At 45.2% G+C, this 25,781-nt stretch overlaps 1 protein-coding gene across 1 annotated transcript; it reads right to left on the minus strand.

Moving 5' to 3' along the window:
* Nucleotides 1-12,486: 12,486 nt before the first annotated feature.
* Nucleotides 12,487-22,106, minus strand: LOC100220869 (coiled-coil domain-containing protein 42-like). The gene is given in 7 exon segments (XM_072927803.1): nucleotides 12,487-12,704; nucleotides 13,002-13,223; nucleotides 13,991-14,188; nucleotides 14,714-14,818; nucleotides 14,945-15,109; nucleotides 15,112-15,209; nucleotides 21,944-22,106. Coding segments are annotated over 7 exon segments (1,143 nt in total). The 3' UTR covers nucleotides 12,487-12,512.
* Between the last annotated feature and the right edge of the window lie 3,675 nt (nucleotides 22,107-25,781).

Raw genomic sequence — 25,781 nt, forward strand, 5'->3', positions numbered from 1 at the left:
ATGAATGAAGTAATTTACTCAGGGAAGGAGGAAACTTGCAATAATTCATTTGAAGTGGCTTTCTTTGCAAGAACACTGTCCAAGATAAGGCTTATCAGAGGCATTCTTATAGCTTGTGTGTGCAATTGAAGTAGTCTGTGCAGTATAAGCTTGCAGTTATTCTGACAGAAAACATACAAGCAAATTAAATAGATTTAACCATTTGCTGTCCACTGCTGGAGTAATGTCAGTGTTCTTTGTGACTCTCAACCAAAGGTTTTACTAAAGACATTGATATTTTGATAATATTGCCAAGAAAAGGCAAAATTATTGCTCTTACACAAATAACATTGTCACCAAAAAGAGAAATTATAAGGAGAAGTTGCTGGGGGAAAAAAAAAAAGCCTAGAACAAAAAACATGCCAAGTAGCACTATGATTTTCTTCTCAACAGCAGCATTTGCAGTCCTTTATTCAAGGCAGCCTCATAAATCCAAGCACACTGTCGTTCCCAGGGCACAGCAGCTCTCAGAGCTGCTTTGTAAGCAGGAGATTGGGCAGGTTCACCAGTCAAATTGGAATGTTCTGCTGCTGGTGTCAGTGCCAGGGAGCAGCAATGTGCACAGCCATCGGGAGAGACATCAACCATCAACCTTCAGCCTTCACAGTAACACAAATAGGAGTTGCAACAGTGGATCAAAGCAACATCCAGCTGTTGAAATTAAACAGATGCTTCATAGAATGATAAACAGAACAAGCCCACCAAAACTCCTCTGCTTTATTTTCCTCTTATAGCCTATTTCTCTGCTACATGCCTGTACATTCAGCCTACCAAGACCCTCCAAAATCAGTTAGAACCATGCAGAAGTGATCCTGTTGGAGATCTCCCTCCATCCTCATATACTGTGTGGACAGATGTAGGAAAGGTTAATTGCTTGAGCATCTGTGTAGGGGCAGGAGGTGTTTCTGCATCACCAAGCCCTGACACAGCCCCCAGGCTCAGAAAGACAGGGAAAATGAGATTTGCTCTTCTCTCACGTTTGCTATGGTCCACCTCTTGGAGCTTAATCCAAGGTCTTCAGGGCTCACAAAGAAATAAATTAACAAGGCTGAACACTGCAGCTGCCAAAACAAAAGTTTATTCCACAGTCATGAGAATTAAAATTATTTATGGGCTGAGCCAAAATCTTCTCTAAGCAGACAAATTTTCTGATCATCTGTAGAGGAAAATACCCCACTTATAGATAGGACTGAAACTAAACAGTTATTCAGGTTTGGCTGAAAGGATTTGGCCTGCAGAGAGTATTGATTCTTGCTTGGAGTTGATGTGCCTTACAAGACTGGGGGTTTGAAGGGCTGGGGGGGAAGATAAGCAAGAATACTCGACACAGTTCAACCAACAAGATGACCAGGAGAGCTGCTACACACACTGACAAAAGCTAAGTAATGCCTCTTACTGGGATATCCAATGGGTTTGATGAATTTCAGCTTTTGGCCTGGGACACAGAATAGAGGATGCAAGGGAATGAAAAGACACTTACTTAAACTAATTTTTCCTTTGAGGAACCAACCCCATGGGTGTCTTCCAGGGACACTAAGTATTGGTGTATCTGTATTTTCATTATCTTCACTGTACCTTCAGTCATGTCCTATATCTATCTTTCAGTTGGGCATCCTGTGCAGGCCAAAGCCCACACAAGCCCAAGCTCAGTCTCAATTGCACAGACTCCAGCTCACTATCAGGTTCAAGACAAGTTTTTGGGAGCAAAGATTCCAGTGGGTAACTACTCACAGCATAGGCAGCCTATCCAGAGTACTATCAAATCAACCTTTTATTCTTCCATCAAGATTAATCAGTCTCAAGGACCTCAACAGCACCTGCCACTCAGATGACTAGAAAATACAAGTTAATCTGCTGCTACAGAGCAGCAGGACACAAGTTTTCAGACATTCAGGTCTTGTAGCTGCATTTAGAGGTGCATTCCCAGATGAAGAAACAATCTGGGATTTGCTCATAATTTGTTCCCTGTACCAAAGGATGGTCTGGCCTGTCCTGCCTGCTCAAGGGACACAGATGCTCTGGTGATATTGGGGCTGTTGGATGCTTCCTGCTACATCATCTTTGTTCCTGTGGCCCAAGCAATGGGGCTGATCCACACTCTCAACTCCTTTGCCACAGAAAGGGACATGAAAAAAGAAAAGCAGATAAAGTTGTTTCTGCAGCACTCCCATAAGCTTTTGCAAGAATATGCTGTGACTGTTAGTTCGCATTAGTTCATCAAAAGACCTTTGTAAGGTGCCCATTCTTTGCACGTTAAGAAAGAGTGGCAAGAGGTGGATTATTTTGATGCTCTACTTCTTTCTAAGTTTGATGTTTGTCCCCCATGAACATGTAAAGTATGGTGGGAGCTGCAGGTTCTGCAGCTTTTCCCACATTATAGGCAGGTGAGTAGGTATTTGTTGTCCACTATCACCCAACCCACAAATGCCTTTCCTTGCTGCCTCTCAGAAAACCACATCTGTGACTTGTCTCCCTACAGTGTCTTGCAGTGATATCTCTGACACCCTCTGTCCTTTCTGTCCTTTCTGGAACTGAATGTGGCTCCACATCCACTGTCAAGCTCTACACAAATCTTCCTCCAGGATTAATTCCACTAGAAAATACTTGTTGGCAATTTTCTGTCTGCTGTCAAGCTTGGAAGTTTTACCATGATTTTGTCAGGAAAGTCTTTTCCTTCCATCCATGGACTCTATCCATTGCCAGACACCCTGCCCTATCCCATCCAGGCAATCCTCTCCAGATCAGGAAAGATATACAATACTCACAACTGGAATACTTGAGGGTTTTTTTAATGTTCCACAGTTGCCAAAATAAACTCTCCATGAGATAGAGTCAAAAAAATTACTAACAGAGTGAGTTATGCTCTGATTGCTACATTCCTCTCATCTTTCCCTGGGGCTTGCTTGCTGCACAGCCCTTCGAGGAAGGGTTCTGCATGCTGAGTTTGTTTGTGTTCCCTTTTCAGGATTTAACTCTAGCAACACCTTAAGGCAGCTCATGAATGAATGGGTGGATTAACAAATACAAAATATGAGCAAACAGTGTGCTCAGCACAGCTCCTGATTTGCTTTATCCCACACTGGTTGGGCTAGGCTGAGGGCAGAGGGGTGTATTTGTGACCCACCAGGCTCATCCTGCATGAAAGCATCCACATTCCTATGGCTTTTGAATTCCCCACTGTTTCATTTTACTGAGTCTTTCCTTACCTCTCTTTGCCAGCACTGAAAGGAAAACCAAAAGCTCTCTTATAGTCATGATGTTCCCTTTTCTTCATCCTCCAGAGTCCCCTCAGCCCCTCTCCAAGGCACTTGGCCAGCACCCTGAGTTGTGGGCTAGATGAGGCCACGCTACTCATCCCACTCATATTTTCTGCCTTTAGTCTCCACCTCATTCCCTTCCCTCACCTCTAATTTGTATTTCCAGCTGATGAAAACATGGACCAAAGCTTTTCCTCACCTGCAACTCTTTCTTGGTTAAAGCAGTCACTGAAAACAATTTACATGACCTGCATTAACCAGAGCTTCTCATGTCATCATATTCAGCTTTTTCATTCCTGTGGCTTTAGTCACTTTTTCAATAGCTGCTGCAGCTCTTTACATGTACAGAGACACGGCTGACTGGTTCACTCATTCCCTAACCACCTCAATGGGGTTTTTGAGGCTGTAGTGCAGTCTGGGCCACACTTTTCCTCTCTGGGGTGACATGGTGAAGGACCCACTCAGTCTCACTGCTGCTGGCATCTTACTCAGCTCTCCTGGGAACCTCCAGCCATTCAGGGGCTTTTTGGACAATAAATTGTATTTTAGTGGCTTGAGAGGCCATCCTATGGAGAGATGTCCCAGGTGTTTCTCGCCTAATGTCCTGTGCTGGACCAACCTTATGACTCTATATTCATTATATTTTATGGACATCTCTTACTAAACTCATGATTCAAAGCCTAAGGATTGAGGGCATATAACCACCACTCCCCTGTGCCTTCAGCAGGTTCAATACAGGTTTCAGGTTTATAAGACCAGAGCCCTAGCATCAAGCAAATACTAAAATCTACTTTGTGCTGGCAAGAATAGTGTGATACCACATGGATGTGACAGTCACTCCCTTGTCATGGCAAGGTGACCTCCTCAGCACTCTAAAGCACCTAAATATGACACCATTCTTCTATAAACAACTTGTAAAACTCTCATATTAAATGAAAAGACACTGGATTATGCAAGCCCTTAGGAATATCCTGGATATCCAGTCACCACAGGGTTAATATGAATTGGAACTGAGATAAATTTTACCTGCTCTATCAAGACCAATCAAATGAACTCCTGAAATAATTCTGGGGTTTGAATGTAAGATAATTAGAACCAAAACAAGCATTTTATGCCTGAAAGCTCATTTTCTTCAGCCAACAGATTTTCTAAACCCAGAAGCAGAGTTGTACTTGCAGTATCAGTGGCTTTGCTAATAGCAGTTGGGTTAATAATCCATTTCTTGAGGAAACAGCAAAAAATTTGAGCTGATAAAAAATTTCGAGCTGATAAAAAAAATCTCTGCTTATGAAAAAAAGTTCTTACCTTTGGCAACAGCAAAAGAAGCTCTGAAGATCAAAATAGTTGTTTAGGAGCATGATTGTGCTGAAGCAACTCTTTGAGTTATAATCTGAGGATTATAAAATTTGCAAAGCTGAACTAATTGAGGCATGTGACAGCACAGAGAGCACAGAGACAGCACAGACAGGCACACAGTCACTCCAGTGGGCACAGGGGGGTTACCTGAGATGCTGAAATGCCTGAAACTGTCATTGGCAGAGGACAGGATACAGTTTACAACCCTGCATTTTTACCCATTAAATAGAACAGTCATGCTACTACCCTGGCTCTCTCTGGTATGATAATTAGACCGTGGTATTTGCTAGTGGACCTGAGTCAAGAGGGAAAATACATCCCAAGTTTCCAGTTGTAACCATTTGCAATCTGGGATCCAAGCAGGAGCCCCTTAGTAAAACATCTTCCTACAAACAGAGCAAGAACGTTCCCACCACGTATGTTTAACCAGTGTGCAGTGACTGTGTAAAAGGAAAATTAGAAACTTAACCAAGGCAAACAAAATGAATGGCAGATAGAAAATAAAAACAAATATGAACATCTAATTTTACGTATCACTGGAAAATTCCACCAGCTCAAATGTCAAGATCTGTGTATAAATTAAGTGGAAGCAACAAGGGGCTGATTTTCAAGGCTGCTCTTGCTGTTTTTACCATTGCCATTTGAGCACCTTTTATTGGGTTTAAAACTATGGCACTAAGAACACAATAAGCCCATGAAATTAATTCTGACTGGATTTGATACACTAGAAAATATACCTTTTGCAGACATAAATCTGTTTTATTACAGCAGAATGACAATTTTATTTTAATACACACACACACACACACACACACACACTGAGCCTTGCTGAGCCCCAGAGCAGGAGGTGAGTTAATGCCAGTTCTGATGCACCCAGGGACACAGGTTATTATACAACTTTTTACACCAGGTGAACCAAATCACCAGTCACAGAATAGGTCATAGAAATTATTTGGTTTGAAAGGGGCCTTTAAAGATCATCTCCAGCCCCAGAGATCTAATTCAGTTCTGTGTCTCTTCTTCTTTAGTGACACACTACTGGTAGTTACAAAGCAAACTTTTGGATTGGACTGACAGAAATGAGCATTACCAGTGCCACAGGGCTGCCAGACCTCTTTGAGGCACCACAGACCAGTTCCTGTCTGAGATGCATCCAGAGGAGAAGGAGTACAGGCACAGGGAAACTGGGTGAGAATTTCCTGTCATTAGTCTTTCTAATATAAATTACAACAATTTGAAAAATCCTGAGTAATTGATGCAATTCTCAAATCAGTTTCGCTCATGGAACTTGATAGGTTTGCAGATCTAAAAACAAAATAATAAAATAAAACCTTCAAAAACTCATGAGGCCATAAAGAACAGCAATAAATAGCTCATTATATGGCTATATGAAGTGGCCCACACTTCATTGTGTAAAACCAGCTGTGGCTGCTCTATCAACATTTATTGAAGAACTCATAGGAAGTGATAATGGGAGAAAAGTTTCCTATCTCTCATTCAATGCAGAGATTATTTAATAATATTTAATAATATTTAGCTTAAACAAGTTTATACACATTTGTGTGGTTCTTTTCCCCAGTTTGAAAACAAGCCCAGAAAATTTCATCCCAAAAGCTGAAAATTGTAACAAATTGCTAGCCAAGTTAGAATGAAAACCATTATACAACTTTATCTTTGTTATGTTAATTTACAGCTACTATTCCCTTAGGCCTAGCAGAATGCCAGACTCTAGTCTCTTATCAGTCTTTCCCCAGGACAAGAGGTTCCTGTGGTCCCTCATGTTTAGATATCATGAAAAAGTGATGCTGTGAATTTTGGTTCAATTTTGAAATCCTGTGTGTTCAGCTCCTCTTCCTGTAACATGGTTTAGAAGAGCAAGAGCCACCAGACTGATACTGCATAAAAGTTGTCCTTCCCTGAATTCATGAGCCTTGAATAGATGTGTAGGTACATCAAGGCATGATACGAGGAGCTGCATACAGAGAGGAAAACTGCACCAGTCAGAAGCTTACAACACATTGTGGATCAGCTATATACTTTATATTATCATTTTAACAAATAGATCTTGTGACATGAACTGCAATGAGGGGGGAAAAGGGAGCTGGTTAAATCTACCCAAGGTACCACGTTCATGGAGAAAAGCAAATTCTGGCTTATCACGACCCTACTGGTGCACTCCCAAAGGCTCACCCACTTCACCCTTCCCTGAGGGAATGTTCCCATCCACATCTTCTGGACTCCTCTTTCCTTGTCCACCAGAGGCACACAGAGGGTGTGACAGGGATGCACAGCCCCCAGCCCCACCCTCAGCCCTTTGCCCACCACCTGACACCCAGCAGAGGCAAAAATTCTCTGGGCTCACCGTCTTGAAGGCATTTTTCCCCTAGAAGCTCCCACCAGGTGTTTCTAATCTCTTCCTTTCCTTGCTGTGCACGTTATGTGCACACATTTGTATTCATGAAAAATGAATCAAAGCCTCTGTATCGAGCAAGGCACGGGTGAGAGGACGGGGAGTGGGGAGAGAAGGGCGGGTGTGGAGCAAGACTGCAGTGCCTCTCCATCCAAGGGGGCAGAGAGTGAGTAGTGATTGAACATCTGTTATTCAGCAGCGTGGCTTCCTCCTGAATCTGCAATTTACTTGGTGTTGTGTGGGAATTCCCACTGGACACATTTTGCAAGGGTTAGTGAACAAGTGTGAGCAGCTGTACATGCTCACTTTGAAAGGTTATCCTTTCCTCTCCAGGACTTTACACATATTTAGATTTAACTCTATCTCATCATCAACTCTCTGCTCTAAGGGCATCCCTCTCTGGCTTTAAAATAACCATTGGCTGTTACATAAACACTGACTTTTTGCAAGCAATTTAACTCTTCCCCCCCCCCCCCCCTTTTCCCTACCATTTGAACACAAGAGAGTTACCCCCTATGTGCAGCTTCTCAGCAGGTGCCTGGCCCCTCATGTTTGCAAACCCACAATCACAAAATCCAGCCCACATGCACTCAGCATTGCTCCAGCCAACACTTCATGCAGACTTTTTGCTGAGTATTCCTTCCAGCTGCTCCCCCTTCCCTTAAGCTGAAGCATATCCACTTTCTGCCCTTCACAAGGAGCTCTTGGTGCAAACTGGCTCATCAACCAATCACTCTTGCTGATGGCTGCCCCTGAGTAGTTGTGCTGCCAAATTGACAGCCAGCTACTACTCATCCAAAGCTGTCTCTCAGCTGGCCATCAAAGTCCTGCAAATGAAGTTTCTTCACCCAGTACTCAATGCCAGATGAAGGGTTGGGTTCTTTTATTTACCTTCATTTCAATGACCTACCCAGGACCACCAAATGACCTTCAGCTGTGATAACGCCACAACAGTGGCAGCATTTGGAACTACACACATCTTAAAAGGAAAAAAGACTTAAAATTGACTTAATTTTTTTGACACTGGTGTTATCACATATGTATCTCTGTGTGTCTGGGACTCAACAACGTATATCAAACCCTAGATATTTTGAATAATATAGACTATTTCACTTGGAAGGGACCTTCAACAGCCGTCTAGTTCAAGTGCCTGACCAATTCAGAGCTGATATCTGGTTGGGTGCTTCCTTTTTTTCCTTTAAAGCCACTCGAACAAAAATTACAGCACTGTACTCCCTACTACACTCTGATCTTGCAAATACTTCACAGCCAAGCCCAAGAATATTGCAATTTCCATTACCACTGAGCATGTGCTGTGCCCACAGTGGACTGAATTTCATACAATCATAGAATAGTTTGGGTTGGAAGGGACCTTAAAGATTATCTAATTCCAACCCCTGGGCATGGGCAGAGACACCTTCCACAAAAACAGTTGCTCAAGTCTCCATCCAGCCTGGTCTTGAATACTTTCAGGGATGAAACATCCACAGCTTCTCCATGCAACCCATTCCAGTGCCTTACCACCCTCACAATAAAGAGTTTCATCTTAAAATCTAATCTAAACCTGTCCTTTGTCCTATCATGCCATGGTCTTGTCAAAAGCCCCCCCTCCAGCTCTCCTGGAGACCCTTTAAGTAGTGGAAGGTGCTGTAACATCTCCCCAGAGCCTTCTCCAGGCTGAACCACCCCAGCTCTCTTAGCCTGTGTCCATAGCAGAGGTGTTCCAGCCCTTGGAGCATCTTTGTGACCTCTTCAAAACTTGCACCAACAGCTCCACGTCCTTCTTATGTAGGGGGATGCCAGAGCTGGATCCTACCAAGATCCAGGTGGGAACTCAGCTGAGTGGAGTAGAGGGCAAGAATCAAATTGGATTGTACCTTGTAGTATGGACTTAAAACCAGCATTTTATAGGAACTGTGGAAGGTGAGAGCCTGGCAATGACAAGCTCAGACACAGTGTTCCACATTTAATCCAATAGCTCCTGGTGTTACGGGGCACAAAAAGAGATGTTTCACCAGAAATGCATCATGGCTCCCAGGAATCCCAGACCTTTGGGGCTCCAGGGCACAGGTACAGGTGTAGCAGGGTGCTGGGACCATCCTGCCCTGAAGCCCAGGATGTAACGTGAGATAAACATTATATAATCACAGTAATCCTGGGAATTTGTCCCAATTTACTCACATGAACACCATGGTCTGTTGGTCTTTGTACACAACCCAGTGCCACACAGCACGAGGAAGGACAGTGGATCCGAGTGGCTGCCTGCCCCCATGAGAAAGATCTGCCTTCCTGAGGAATAATCACATGAATATTCTCAAATTTTAAACCAAATTCTAAACAGGAGTCATCCTGTTTCCCTCACGCGCATCTATCATTCCACTTAAGGTTTAGTGTTTTTTTCTCTGCAAAATATACAATAAGGCAAAAAAGTTATAGAAAGAAGTTTTTCTTAAGAGACCAATTCCTAGATTGCATTCTTTTCTTTCTCTGTCCTATTTCAGGGAAAGCCACTTTCTTATCCCTGCTGCTGCCAACCTCCTACTTACAAGAAAACGAATCCAAAATAAACTCATTAATTCCAGTGAAGATACATTGGAATTATTTCACTATAACTCCAAGAATAAATTTTCCCTGATACTCCTTAACCACTGCACAGATTCCTGTTATGTGCTCACATTTCAGTTTCAGCCTGTGTCCAGCGCTCTTAGTAGCCCAATTAATGTCAAAAAACCTCAGTTATACTAGAATTTGAAGAAGAAACAAAGGCCTTGCACTGCCTTGTCTCAGTTAACAGTGGGTATTCACCTGAAAGAAAGTAAGAAAGTGTAAGGCTTTTCTTTCCTTCAATTTTTTAATTTAAAAAGAAGCAGTCATCAATTCATGAAAAAACTCAAGCCAAAAAAAAACAAACAAAAAAAAAAAAAAACCAAAAAAAAAAAACCAAAAAAAACCCAAAATTCCCTGAGGGAAACCAAACCAAATCAAACAAAGAAACAAGATTCTCTAGAACAGCCTTAGATTTCAGCTGTATTTCCTAGCTTATGACAGTGTGATGTGGGAAGATGCAGGCAACTGGACCAGGCTCATGTGAGGATAGTGAAAGAAATGTTATTTTTTGAGATGTAAATTCTACATTTTTGTATCCTCATTTTAAAAGCATAGCTATAAAATGGAAATATTTCCATAACAGTCATATTCCCAACTAAGAGGATGCTAATTAAAGTCTTTAATTTGTTTGTTTTAACCTTTATCATTAAAATACATTTAAAAAAAAATCAAAGGTAATAATCCACATGACCATTCAATCTAATATATTTAATTTATACAATTCTAAAATTTCCTGTAAGAATATTCAAACATGTTAATTCCTGTGTTGGCACAGGGCTCTGAAGCCCTCATTTAGTTCCTTGTGTAAAATATTAGGTACTGAAATTTGCCCCACTTTTTATTTATGAGCACAATGCACTGCAAAGCACACAGAATATCAGCAACAGCTGCATTTCAGCCACATGTGATCCCTATGGAAATTGGGATTGCTTAGAAGGACGTGTACCAACACACAAAGAGGATTTTTCTCTTCCTAATTACCCACCCGCATGCGGGAAGGCAGGGTGTGTATATCAGTAAATCTCTGAAGTTCGGAGGAGAGGTAATACCCAGGATTAAAACTGTTACAGACACGTTATTTCTTGCCATACAATGTGGAAATATCAAAGTTCACACCCTGTTTTTTTGGAAGATCAAACCAAGTGGATGGCAGAACCTGCCTGGCTAAAAAGAGCCAGTTTGGGATTCATGCTCACTCACATGCTCACTACGCTGAAGAACTTGAACTGCTTTTTTAACACCAATTTTTAATTCTTCCATATTATCTCTAGGCCATGACCTAAGAAAACCCAGTTACTGCAAGGACACTGCACCTCAGTGAGGATGAGGAAAGTGGAAACATCCCTCTGAACAAGTCACCATAGTGAGGATGAGGAAGATGGAAACATCCTTCTGAATGAGTGGTGGGTGTTTTGGGACATGCCCTCAAAGCTCATTCCTGATGCTCCATTTCCAGCCCTGGTCCTCCCAAATCCCACCCAAAGCCTGGGGACAGATGAGCATCACACAAAGCATTTCTGCATTGCACTGTGCAACCTTTCCCCAGTCTCAGAGAGTTTTATTTCCTCTTCTTCCCCCAGCTCAGGACAGAAGAGCAGGGAGCAAGAGCATGTGATTAATGGCCTCTTACCTCAAAATCTGTAAGTTATGTCACTGAAGCCTTGGTGAATAAAAAGGTTCTCCCCAAAAGACTGTGGAGCCTGACTGACCACCACAGTGTGTCCCCAGAGCCACTGCTAGTCCTCTTGTTTTGCATTCATCATGGTGGCACACATGATGAACAGCTACATGCTCAGCTTTGGCTGGTTCGTCTGTCACCTATATCCATTCTCCATACTTTCCCCAAGATCCTGTGGGGAAGGTGAGCTTTAGTCCATGACACATGGCTGTGCAGAGAAATCCACATCCATAGAAGTGCTGGGTGTGGTGGTGGGAACTCTCTGAAGCTCTCCTAAAGCACAGTCTCCCCACCTCATTGTGACGTGTCTCTGAAATACCCAAGAGCTTAGGTTGAGTGGGATGTCCAAATGTGAACATTAGTACTGATCCCTGTTTGAAACCACACTCCTGTTCCTGCCTGCTCTCGCAATCTTGCCAGCATTGCAGGAACACTGTGTCATGCAATCCGAATTCTAAGGAAGGCCCCCCAATGCTGTCTGGGGTGAAGCTGTGGGATGGAGTTGCTCTGATGTGTCCAATCCTCCCAGGAAATGAAGAGACTCTTTTATTATTTCTTTTAGTTTGGGGTATCTGTAGGGTTCTCTTGTCCTCCTCTTTCCCTTCCCAACCCACTGAACCTTCACTGGCAGGACAGGTCATGCTGCCACATCCCTTTTGTCTTCAGAGGTGTAGCAACCTTCTGGTGCTTCTGCATCTCCTGCATAGAACTGGATGTCTTTAAGGCGTTGGATAAACGCCTTATCTATCTGTATCTAGGGTGGAAAAGAAAGATGGCAGAGCTTAGGGCAGGGATGGGAACAGGAGTCAGAGGGAGGCTTGTTGGCTCTTTCAGATGGCAAATGTCACATATCAAACTGAGCAGCAGAAAAGGGCATTTGCCTTGCTGGATCTGCACCACCAGAATGGACTTTTGTGGATGAGCCTGAGTTCAGGGCAAGAGTGAATAAAACTGGTGTTTGCCATGGCTTGATCTGCATCCCCTGCCTCAGCCTGCCTGGCTCCCACTCCTTCTGCCAGGCAAGGACTCCTGCTCTACCTCCTCAGAAGAGACAGGTTTGTCTGGTGTGCCCTGCCCCTTTCCCCATGGCTGAGAGACAGCCCCAGTGAAAAGGAAGGTGTCTGTGGGGTCTGTGGGCTCTCCCCACCCTTGGGGCAGTGGAGACTCATTGCTGCTCCTTCTTCTGGCTTGGCTCTACCATGCTCAGCTGTCTGCAGCTGCTACAGTCCAAAACATCCCACTCTGCTTGCAGCCGTGTGTTGGTGGACTGGAAAAGGTTGTGGATGGCCAGCTTGATAGTCCACAGCTTCCTAGTTTTCTTGGAGGTCCTGTCCTGGATGTCAGCCCAGTGAGCCTCCTGGAAGGAGAGACAACATGCAGCATGGAGACATGCCCTAGCAAAGGTCATGCTTCAGCACCAGAGACCCTGACTTGGAGGCCCTAAATTCCATACTCCAGACTGGTCTGCCATTCTTCCTTCTCCAACCCCACGGAGGGAAATGAAATTAGGAATCTCTTCCAATCCCAGAGATGGTTACTGGACTCTGCTGTGACCCCATTGCTGAAGGATGAGCCATCAGCCAGTCTTGACAGAGCCAGGCTTGGCGATCTTCCCCTGCCCACCACACAGAGGGGGCGGTCACCTTGAGCTTACCCAGAGGGGCAGGTCACCTTGAGCCTGATAAAAACGTAGTTTGAGCTGCACCAGCTCAGTTTTGTACTGAAGCATCTCAGCTTCTTTCTGTGCTTTGTACTGCTCCAGCAACACCTTGTCTTGCTCAGTCAGTTGCTTGTGCCCCTGTTGTGACTGCAGAAGGTCCTTCCGTGTTCTCACCAGCAACTTGTACTGTGAAGTGACTTCTGAGATGTCCTCAAACTGCAGCACAGGGTTCCTGGTGTTAGTGACTCTGCCCTTCCCTCACCAGCTTGCGGCTCTCGTGTCATTTGGCACCCTGCCCTTACCTGGGCCAATGCCTCATCCTCCTGAAGGATCTTCCCACCTTCCCCAGCCCTAACAGTTCTGGGATTCTGTCCTTCCCCATCAGACTATTGCCCCAGCTGGCTCCTGAGCATTGCTGCATTCCCGGTGTGGTGGCCTCCCACTGTGCCGCACCCGCAGCTGTCACTGCCATAAACAAGGGGATGTACTGCACCTTTTCCCCAGGCAAGCAATGCTCTGATAAAGCACAAAGAACAACTGCAGTGTCCAGAGCCACCTCCCCAGGACTTGAGAGGCCACAGATGGGGTAGTTGAAGTATGAGTGATGTCCTGACATCCTCCAGAGAGAGCACAGCTTTTTGGCAACTGCCTGGGGACACCTTCTGAGCAGTTTTAGTTTCTCCCAAACAATTCATCTTACCTGAAACAGTGACACAAAGGTGTCCCCATTCCCCCCAGCCCTAAACTTTTCTGCCTTCTCGCAGTTTTTCTTTGCTTTTCTCAATCTTCCACTTGCTGTTCTGATTCTCCTACTGTAACTCTGCTCCCTGTGGCTCACCTTGGTTGCAGGTTGGTTTTTCCATCCCATCTGAGGTCTCTGGGTTTGAGCAAGTGTCCTGGACTTGCCCTATCTTCTCTAGTTTTAGCATTCATCTAAGGCTTTCCCCAAGGCCATGATCTGTCTCACTTATTTCAAAACTCACCTGTGAGACCTCCAGCACATCCTCCAGGTATTTCTTGAAGATGGAGTACTTCTGCACTTTTTTGAAGAGTTTCTGGTGTTTTTTTCTGAGGGTTTCCAGTTCTGTCTTGACTCTCAAAAGTTCACCATCCTTTTTCATTTTCTCCTCTCTCTGTTTGCTGTTTATCTTCAGAGCTTGGATTCGTAACTCTTCATGTTTCTGGTTTCCCCCAGCAGCACACATGCACATACAGAGAGAGGGAAAGGGAGGCTGGGTAAGATGGAGCTGGATTACTTACCAGCAGTGGTAGGACATATCTTCAGAGAGGAGAGATCAGTACCGGACCACCCTGGGAATATTTCCTCTCCCTGTTTCACAGGGCCATCCCTCTTACATTGACCCTTTGGTCCTGGAGACCAGTACCTGGGATGGCAGCCTGAATTTCAGACCTGCTTGGATCTGCACCCTGGAGACATCTGGATATCAGCAGTGGGTGCAAGGCTAACACCTTTCCTGGGGGATATTTTGGGTCTGCAGGAGATCTCTGTGGTACAGGATAAGCACTTTTCCACCCAAGACCAATCACGGTTTTCCATATCTGTGATACAAAACCTTGTGCCCTGCCAGTCCTGTTCCTCACAGCTCCAGTCTCAACAGAAAGCTTGAACAGGAGTGCAGGCCCAAGACCCTCTTCCCCAAGGGAGGGGAGGAGTTGGTGGTGCAGCTCAAGGTCATCTGGTGTACCTGTACAGCCCTTCCAGATCTCTCCACATGGGCTTTCAGCTGGGCCCTCTTGGCGTGCAGGTCCCTCCACCGGTCAGCGATGACTTTCATCCTCCCCCTGAAGGCCTGGCAGCACCAGCGTGAGGGTGACATGGCTGCCTGCACCCAAAATCTGTCACCTGCCTCCCAAAAAGCCTCCCAAACCCCCCAAACCATCCCAACAATGCACCAGCACCCACCCATCTTTCTCACCTCTTCTTTCGCTGCCATGGCTTTTTCCGTCTCTCGGGCTTCTTTCTTCTTCTTCAAGAGCTGAATAAGTGAAGACTGGGAGTCATCCTCTGTCACTGTGAGTTCCCTGCCACAGGAGTTTTCCTTGAGGTTACACACTGAGTTGAGTTCCTTGGCAGGGTGTTGGATTTCTCTGGATGCTGGACTGTGTCCCGGGTAGGGTGATGGGGCAGAGCCCCCCAGCACCATCTCAGATCCCATCTGGCAGCATGGCATCCCCACCCTCCTTAGCAGGCATCCCCCTGGCAGAGCAGGAGGTGCTACAGGGAGGAACAGAGCTGGGGAAGGGGGTAGAAGAGGAGGCAGAAGTGATGGGGGGCATGGAGAAGGCAGGAGAAGAGAATGCAGGCTGGTGGGTGAACCCCCTCACCTGAGGAAGGATGGGAGTTCCACCTTGCACATCCTGAGGAAAGGGGCTGACATCTCCTCTTTGTTCCAGGTCTCCATCGCTCCAGCCACCAGCACAAACAGAGAGCCCAGGTCCTGCTAGCCCTGCTTCCTTCCCAGCTCAGCTCAGGGGCTGCCCTCCAACCCCGAGGGCTCAGTGTGGGAGGCACCAGGCAGGGGATGAGCCCTGGCAGCCTCTTGCCTCCACTTTCCTGAGATCTTCCTTGGCCTCTGCAGCCCCCTGGCTACCTCAGCCCTGGAGAGAAGCTCTATGCCTACTGCAACCTCCATGAATGTTTACTCGGAGTCAGGGGGACTGACCACTCTGTCCAGGACCAGGAGTTATTTCATTCCCTTTCTCACATTTTCTGGTGTTCTTCCTCTGCTAAAATTTGACCTCTGCTGGGTGTTTCAGTGCCCCTGACAGCCACATCCCACTGTCCCAGCCCTCAGGGCACAGGGCTTGTTCCTTCTCTCCCCAGCACCAGATGGAAACACCATTTACAGGCACATCCTTGGGGATGTTTGACCACTGTTGTGCCATGGTGCAGTGCCCTTCCCTTAGGCTCAGCTCGCTGAGATCAGCTGCACAGCACTTCCCCTCTCCTAAGCAAAAACATCCTCTGGGCCCACCCTCTGTTGGGCCTGGCAGCTCCTGTGCACAGCTCTAAAAACACTGGCTGCTCACTTCATAAGAACAACAAATTTCTCCTGCCTGCTCCCTAATGGGTTATTTAAATCCTCCTAATCAAGCAGTGGCAAACTATCACTCCCTGAGGCTGGTTTTCACTTTCCTACTTCTTCTTCCTCTTCCTGAAGCCGAGACCTTCCTGCAGGAGGGTGCCCAATGTGCATCAGGCACCAGGCACATTGATACAGCCAAATTAAACAGATTTAATGAGTCCTGCAGCCAAAGCACCAGGGCCATGTGCACGTGCTTCACTTCCAGAGTCTAACAAGGAGAATGTCTCTTCCATTCAAAAGGAATTCTTCCTCCTGTTAGTTAGGATAAAAGCTCAAGCTGGAGATGAGCTACAGAGATTGGGCTGAATACTTGAAGGGCTGATGGTCAGATTAGAGGAGTTGCTTCAACAGGGAGGAACCTGGGAGGAACCAGCACAGACTCTATCAGCCTGTCCTGCAAGCTCCTCTTGGTGGTTTTACTCTCACTCATCCTAGTGTAACATCTCTGCAAATGTCAAGATTTGCTCCAGTGACAGGAAAAGACACAGGAAACAACTGTGGATATCATCTGGACTCCAACACTCTCTACTAGAAGTGCAGTTTCTAACCTTTTTTTTTGCACTAGGGTTAGAGAGACTGGAAGAGGAAAATTAAGTATTGGAAATCTTCAGAAATATTACAGGCTAAAGACCACACACCATCATGGTGTACCTCCAGCCTCAGCATGGGTGACTGGTATGAATGGTTTCAAGAAACTTTGACCAGTGTCATGGTTTTTAAAATTTAGAAGTCTATAAATCTTCTCTTCTGCCTCCAAAACACCACTTTTGTCTATCAAACCCTTGCAAGCAGCCAGCAAAATTAAAAGGCATTGAAGAGACACAGAACATGACTGAGCTGCTGGTGGGTGTGTTCACCTGCATGTGAACATGAAGGTCACTGGAATGGGATGTCCCATGCTACCGCTGGCTTTGCAAACTTCCCTAAACATCAGCTTGTCAGTTTGCTGATCCCATCTGTCCCACAGGTATTAGATCTAGACACTTTACCCTGAGCTAAAGAAGCTGCCCTGTGCAGCACCCCAGGGCACCCTCAAAGGATACTTTCCAATTCAAGAAAAAACTTACTCCTTAAAAGCAAGCAAGCAGCATCCCACAAGGTGCCCACAGAACCTCAGCCTATTTTATTACCTTCCTGACAATTTTGTCTGCTCTGGATAAATAAAAGCTCTCTCGACAAGTGGAAAGGGATCTAGATGGAGAGAGCAGGTTGTTCCAAGGACCAGCTGGTCCCCCAAGTCCTGGTTCTCTCTCCCATGACATCCAACATCTCACTGAGAAACTTCCCCAGCTGGGACACAGTCTGCTCTGCCAGGGGCTGCAGGAGAAGCTGCTCACTTGCAGGTGGAGGCATGTCAGGAAAACTGCCAGACAAGGCATTAAGCAATGACCAACAAGCAAACAAGAGTGCAAAATGCCCACCAGCTGCAGCAGGAGCAGTGTCGAAGAGCCAACTAATATCCTACATCTGCAGTGTGTTGCAGTAACCCCAGCTCCTCCTCTGCTTTCCTCTGCCCACATCTTACACCTCCATGGGGCTGTGGCTGGGATTTGGAAATCCTAGAGTAGGAGTTTTGTCTTGGTTTGCTCTGGTGTGCTATCACAGGCCCCTGGGAATATTTGGCCACAAGCAATGACCAGCTGCCCTTGCCTGACCCAACTTGTGTCTGGCTGGCAGCATGACATCACGTCACCTGGAGTAGTTCTCACCATCACAGCCTCTTCCTGTAGCCAAAATCTCAGCACTGGCAGAAACAATGGATGGAAATCAACCTTACACATCCCAGACACATGGTCAAAGAGGCTGGGACACCACACCATGGAGAGCCGGGCATGGGGACAGGCTGAGTGGCCACAACCCTGCCCACAAGCTCATCCTCATGCTGTGACCTCCAAAGAGCACCAGTCTGAAATGGGGCAAAACAGGGCCTTCTCCAGTCTGAGTTCTGCTGAAGAGCAGATTGAGCCAGATTCAGCTGTTTCTGCCATCTCTTCTCCACACCTTTTTTGGGAGGCACATGGACACTTCTAGGGCAGAGAGGAGCCCATGGAGGTAAAGACGTGCTGTTGACCATGCTTGGAGCTGAAAGTCAGAATGAAAACTCCAGAGATCACTTCCAGCAGGTCCCCTAAATTGTCCTACATTTCTGATAACTCCCCATTAATCTTCCACCCCATACTGCCACCCTTGGCAGGAAAAGCCCAGCTCAGTGAGGACAGGGGCACTTGGCAGCCCTTCCCCCACAGTCTGGGCAAATGAGGCAGGGCTTTCCTCTTAACCCCTGGTACTTCTAGAATTTCATTAATTTTTATCAAACTCTAATGATTTAATTCCTTCTCACATACGTAGAAACCTTTCCATGAGTCTGAGATTTTTGGGAGGGTTGTTTTGGTGTTTTTTTAACTTTATAATAATTTTAATTTTACAAGTTCATAAATCAGCTCTTCTTCCTTGCTCTGCCCTACACCTCCTGTCTAGGTGTGGCTCTAAACAAATGAGACCCTTGAATGAAAGTTCACTTTTTTCTTTTTTTTTTTTTTTTCTTCAAGAATTGCTCATGTCTCCTCGGCCTCAAATATTTCATGCAGGTTGTGCCATGTATTTCACAAGCTAAGCCAAGCAAAACACCGCCTTCCATATACACAGCAAAAAAAAATGTTTTTCAAGCTCAAAGCATTTCTGTCTTTGGCAGAATCTTTTCTCAAAGCATACCAAAGAAAAAGTATGGAAATAAAATACAAAGAGTGGTTAAAATAATATTTTGGGTAGAGATGAGCCCAAACCAAACCCCAGATTAGAGAGCCAGATACCCCCCTAGATACCATGCCTAAGATGAGGAGGTTTGTTGTGATACTTGGAGAACAACTGGAAACCATTGCAGGTCTCCCACTGAGTTTAATTTCCTAATTGAACTTATAAAAGACTTAACCCCTACCAGTCCTCACAGCTAACAGGGATCCTTTTATATTTATACCATAGATTATTTTTACCAGGCTGGCCCTGTGTGGATTAGATGTGGGTGGATGGGCTGTGGGGAAGCAGAGAGGGGTCTGGCATGGCAGAGAGGATCCACAAGGCCAAGGGGCTCTGCTGAATGTGGGCAGGGGACCCAAAGCTTCCCTGGATTTCAGTGTGGTTATTTCTGCTATTTGGATCCAGCCCATCACTGACGTGGGCACAAACTGCGGTGTAATTTGGGGTTTCAGACCCAGCATTTAGGACTGGATCCAAAACTCGAATGGAAGAAATTTGGGAAAGAGGCTTTTAAGAGTTTAATTTGAAACAGAAAACCCATGAAACTATTTTTGCCCTGGTCTTTAATTGAACTATTTTTTTAATCCCCTAGTATGCCTGGGTTCTTCAGTCATCCAGCAGCAATGTCTCAGTATTAAATAGGACACTTTGTGCTGTAGGAGCGATGGATGACTGACAAACTCTGCTCCCTGTGAACCTGCTGTTCTGTAGAGGTGAACAAACAGCATCTTACAGTTCCATGTGTGCACTCAGCAGCAGCCATAAGAAAAGCTGACTTTAAGGAGAGCCTATCTTAACAGCAGATTTCAAGAGGATAATTGTACCTACCAATCTATAAATTCTCTCAGAATCTGATAATGCCAGTCTTAGAGGCATCTTTACTTTCTGTATCTCAACAGAGACTCCAGGTATGTGACTGTAAATAGGACACTTTAATAAAGTGTGTTTTACTCTCTAGTTTAATATTTTTATAAATCTTAAAATAACCTTAAAAATATTTGTCCTAGTACTCAACAGGATTTGGGCATGTTTTTCTATCAATTTAGTGGTTGTAACACAGGTCTTAAAATAGAGGGGGAGGGAGAGTGTTGTTTTGCTCCAGAAGCTGAGTGTGTACCCAGCACGTCAGCCCCATTGTACAGAGCTCCTGCCACCATGAGCCAAAAGGACATGCCCTGGGCTCTGCCCACTGCTCTGTTCCATCCTGTACTGTGCCAGGGCTGCTCCTGTCTGGTACCCACAGCACAGGCTCGTGCCCTGCCAAATCCTCCCACATCATCCATAAGCCAGGTAGCTGCACCTCTGTTCCTCCACCCTAAAACCAGCACAGGACTTGGTTAAAATGCTGAATAGTCAGTGAAGCACCTGCTGCTAGGCAAAATGAAACCTCTTGGGCATGAAGGGTCCACAGTGCAGGAGAAAGAACTTATTCAAAATCTTTTTTTTAATGTAAAATATCCTGTTTATAATGTTTCAGGCTGTTGAATCCTTGCCTGTCGCAGCTTGACACTTGTTGTCTGCAGGGCTCACGTCCCGACTTTAATCCCTACAGCTCACCCAGCACAGTCCCAGCTCTGCCCCAGCAGTGGTGCCAGCATCTCCCTGCTCCCCTCACCATATTCTTGCTGCCACTGATGCACGGGGACAGCTTCCTGTTCCTCTCTGCCTTCCCAAGCAGTTTTGGGAACTGCAGGCATCCAGGCTCACAGGCAAACTCTGGAAGGTAGTTTAGTAGCAGAGAATGTTCCTGGACTCCATCAGCAACATCATCAGACTCAGTCACATTTCAAAAAGACAAACTCCATGAACGCTGCTCTCATATACATACATGCACACACAAAAACAGTTATTAGCTTAATAGAGTGAGTATCAAAATGCAACAATAAATTATCTGACATCTTTATTGCTTAGAATGACAGATTCAAACAAAGCTAACCCTTTAATTATGTTTATATAATGTAATTTGGCAGAAGTCATAAAGCACTCGTTTGGCAATGCCAGATTAAATATTTTACATTTGCTTGGGCAGCACATTACAAGACTGGAAGCAGCATTTCTGCCCGATGCTCTGGAGCAGTGGTGACTGCAGTAGTGTGGATAAGAATAAGGGCACAGAGATTCTGGTCCTGAGATCAAGGGACCCCAACCCCATATGCCACTTTGTAGAGCTCCCATTCCCACCCTCACATCCAGGAGAATGGCACCACTGACATTTGCCAAGACCAAAACAAAAGGCACTGCTGATGCCGAGGGCACCAGAGGTGCCTCTGTTATTGCTGGTGGGGTTTCCTTGGCCCCTCACCTTTCTGCCCACTGCAGCTTCTCCAAGTTTTCCTTCTGTGTACAACAGGAGAAGGGGTCCCACTTTATGCCACAAACATTTTGGCTAATGGTCCTTCTTACCTGGGATTTCAAAGAGAGGATGAAGTGTGTCAAGCACATTTCTCTCCCTCTCAGGATTTTTCAGAGGTACACAGAGAGAAATTAAAGAGAAAACAATTTCTATTTCTGCTCCTTGTTTTTCCTATGTGGAATGTGTTTGGAGAATTGTTTACCTGGAGTGAGTGCTTGATTGGATTCTGGTGAGGATTGTTTGAGCCCAATGGCCAATCCGATCCACCTCTGGCTGGACTCGAGAGAGAGGGTCACGAGTTGTGTTAGAGTCAGAGAAAGTAGTATGTGGTTTTTGTATCCTCCTTTTATATAGTATATTAATGTATTTTAGCATAGTTATAATAAAGAAACAATTCTGCCTTCTGAATTGAGTCAGACATCATCATTTCTTCCCATTGGGTTCGCCTGCATTTACAATAATGAAGCACCATGAGCTGTTCTGCAACGGGGCAGGGAACAGAGAGCAGTCTCAATGTCCAGATTCCCAGAGCCCATTTTCCCATCACTCCTAAGTATCTTCCCAAGAAAAGCGAGTTCCCACACCAGGCTTGTTGTCTGGGTTCCTCTGTAGGAAACTCCCCAAGGATCTCACGTTTCAAGCTCCATGGCTCTGTTCTTCACTGTTGAACTAGAAATGCTTGTTGTCTGTTTCAAAAGGATGCAAATAAACGCGGCCCTCACTCCCAGAACAGGTCCCATGAAACTGCCCCTCCATGGCCAGTACATCAGGAATGTAGATGGAGATGAAGTCAGAACAAAGCCCCTCGAGCTCCAGGATAGCCACTTTGCTGGCAACAGACTGGTTCTCCTTCCCAAGGGATTTTCCATGTGTCACCACCACCATGCTGGGAATCCCAGTTCACTCTCAGCCCTCTGAAATCCACATGCCTCCTCTGACCATGGCCACCTACTCCAACATATCTGAATCCTCCACTGACAAGGACCACCCCGGCCTTGCGGGCCTTCTAGAGAGGTTTCTCTGACTTGGTTCTGCTGCTACAGTGGTAGCACAAAATTGATTTTCATAAGCAATTACAGCACAGTAGAATTCAGTGCAGGGAGAATGTGGTTGTATCTTTCTGCAGCCAGTGGGATGGAAAGCTCCACTCACAGTGTGCTGGAGCAGCCAGAATAAACTTACTGTAGCCCTACTACTTTGTTTAAGTTCAGACCATTTCACACACACACTTTGCCCAGCATATTCTTTGTATAATGTAATGCAGGTATCAGTTTCAACTGCTCACTATGAACATTAATTTGGATGCTGTAAGAGGTACCTAAACCTCTCTTCACAGTTAAAATTAAGTGATGTTTGTGAAGATATCAATAGTGAATGAGGATACAGGATACAGCCAACAGGAACTTGGACTTCTTCAGTAACATGTAGAGCCAGATGGTATAGACTAAAATTCAAAATTTAAAAAAAAAAAAAAGTCAACTTAAAAATAATTCAAGTGGTCCACAAACCAATGCATAATGTACAATTCAGTGCAGAACTTTGACTAATGTAAAGAGACGAGACCTTTGGAGCACTAAGCAGAGCAGTTTACCATTTCTGGAGCATGTCATGTTTGCATCAAAGTTTTAATTACAGAATTAATAAATCCATCCAGACAAAATTTCTTTGGTTTCTTCAAAGACAGACTTGACTGTTTTGCCAAAGCTCTTTCCCTTTTTTGCCTTCATATAAATTACGGTGAGCAAAAAAATAAGTCAATTAAGAGAGAATAGGCATTATGAAATACTTCCCTTTGCATAAGCACACAGGTTTGCAAATCTCATTGAAATTCTGTCGAGTTGCATTGCCCACACAACTTGCAATCTTAGCGAAAGCCACACAAAAGGCTTCCCTCCCCATTGTTTACAGGAGCGTTTTGGGAACGGGGCATATATTGCTACGCAGGAAGGGAAACAGAGACAGGAGTGAAATGTAGTTTGTTGAGCTAATAAAACAGCAAGCCTTCCATTTGTTTCCTTAGTCCTGTAGAGCCATTCCTGTTTAAGACTTACACGCTCCACTGTTCGCAGGGCTGGTGACAAGCATTTTCACTGCTGACTGTTAAAGTTTCTAGGCTGGTCATGTTTTAACTATGAGAATGTTTCCCAGCCATTATTAGTGGCTTAATTCATGATTTAAGAGGTTGATATATGACAACAAAGGGACAGAAAGCCCTAAAGAGACCTGCTGTACCTAACTGGCTAAACTGCTCAAGAGATTACAGCAATCCCAGAAAAACATGAAATTCATCTAAATTCAGGGGTACTGAAGTTTGCAAGGCATTTGGCCAAAAGCAACCCAAATATTTTCATATTCCTTTACATAAAGTTACCAGTACTGCCTAATTACATGAGTAATAAGAGACAACAAAGTCTCCTTCTCACACATTCAGAACACTCTTTCATGCAGCAAGGAATGGTATATATAAAATAATTAAGATGGACATCAATGAAAGCAAGAAGGGGCATGAGCCTGGAAAATCTGCCAAACCATTGGGGCTTCTGGCAGAACACCCTGAATGCCTGGGATCTGCTTATTCAAATGTGGGCATCAAACTTTTCCAGGGAGGCAGCCCATGCAGGTCAGCAGTCACACAGACCACAGGACAGCAGCTGCCTCCTGCTGCCCTTGCAGGTGAACTTCCCACTTCAGCTCCAAGGCAGCTGTGGCAGAGAAACTGAACATAGATGAGACAAATTCTGTAACAAATAGCTCAGAAAAAAAGCTATCAGGGATTCCCATGCTCATGTCCCAGGAACTGGGGTTGCTCCAGCTCCATCCTGCCATTTCTAGGGGGGCTAAAAATCATTTCTGAAGACACAGCTATATACAGATGGAAAGAACAGCCCAGGTGTGCAGAGGTTTATTGTTTCCCCCTACTCCACATATTCAGATGAAGTGAAAGAGGAAAAATCTAACTTTACTTGTTTAGTGACCTCAGACCATCATGGCTGCAGCTGTGTAACACTGCTCCAACAATTTGCAATGCCAGTTCTCTGAAGATTTTTGAAGGCAAAGGATGCCTTCTGCTCAGCAGAAGGTCAGCTCCAAACTGTTTTTCTTGCCTCTTGGAAATCCTAGTTTAGTCCTTCACTTTTTTCAGTTTACTCCCTCACTTTGCTCCTGTTGAGGAGGAAAGAGAGTAGGGATAAAGAGATCAATCTAGATCTTCAGCTGATTTCAATAGGACAGTGATAATTTGCAAGAGGGGATAATGTCACCAACAGGTGAACTCAGGTTTTTCCCTGATTTACACCAGGGATGAGATTCACCATCAGCAGGTGCCTGCCTCGATAACCAGGTGACTTCAGGGTGGTTTATTTCTGAACCCCACATTTACACCAGAGTAAGAGGAGAAGGTGTCCTCTTCTGCAAAACCTCATCTTTATGTGGTTGTGTACCTGGGGACTCAGTGAAGCCTCTTGAAGATTTTCAGGAGAAGACCTAAGAAAATGAGTTCTCCTTTCCACAGGAGCAAGACTTTGAACACAGCCCCAGGTAAGAGGAAGGTGTGTTGAATTCTGCAGCTGAGCTGGTGGAGGTGACACGAGGAAACTGGGCCACTTCTTTGGGCTCTGCAATCCCTTCCCTAAGCACTCACACACCAGCCTGGCCTTCCACTGCAGCCTCAGCAGAAAGACCTCCCATGCAGCAGTACTCAGAGCTCAGTGTCTGAACAAACTTATATTTTCTTTGTTCAGTCCTCAGCTCAGTCAAACCTCCCTTCCCCTTCTTTTTCTTCACTAACTCCCACCGTGTGCCCAGCTGGTCTGGCTCAGGGCAGTCTCAAGTGGGTGGTCACCCCTGGCTGTGGTTGCTCCCATGCCTGCAGCCATGCCCAGCCCCAGCAGCTCTCTGACTATCAGGAAATTTGCAAACCAGAGCGATGAATTGTAGGACCTCTCCAGGGAAAGCACTTCTGGCGCACCAACACGTTCTTTACGCAGCTGGAATTTAAATCAGGTTTTATTTCCCTCTCTGGGTCAAGCAGAGTAAATCATCACTTCCCTGGTAAGAACAGAGCCTGGGCCAGCAGTGCCCAGCAATGAGCCCTAGTGACAGGGATTTGTACCCACAGCAGTGAAAGATCTCCTTTCACTCACAGTGTGTTTTAGCCTGTCCCTTCTTCCCCCACCCCTGCATGTTTTCTGCTTATAACAATTAATTGCTTCATTGCTGAAGGCAGCGTTTAATCCTGCAAGCATAAATTCTCACGTACAGCGATGTGATCAGTGAGGCTTGTGGGATTAAGTCCCTGGGTCCACCAAAGGTTTTCACAGGGGTGTAATTATAATCAGACATGCAGCTACATGAGTGTTTCAAATGAAGCACACGTGCAATTGCTTGTAATCTGTTGCAGTTTTTAAAATCAGAAAAATTGTTCAGGATCAAGCTGAGTTGCCTGGGCAGACATGCACAGAATAAAACTGTTTAGAGAAATCATTTTGAAGGAGTCTCCTGTTGGTCCTTTACCTAGTGTGCCTTCAGACCCCAGATCCTTTCTGAAGAAGGTCCTTTTCT

Source organism: Taeniopygia guttata, chromosome 4, assembly GCF_048771995.1.
Source record: "Taeniopygia guttata chromosome 4, bTaeGut7.mat, whole genome shotgun sequence".
Classification (NCBI taxonomy): Eukaryota; Metazoa; Chordata; class Aves; order Passeriformes; family Estrildidae; genus Taeniopygia; species Taeniopygia guttata.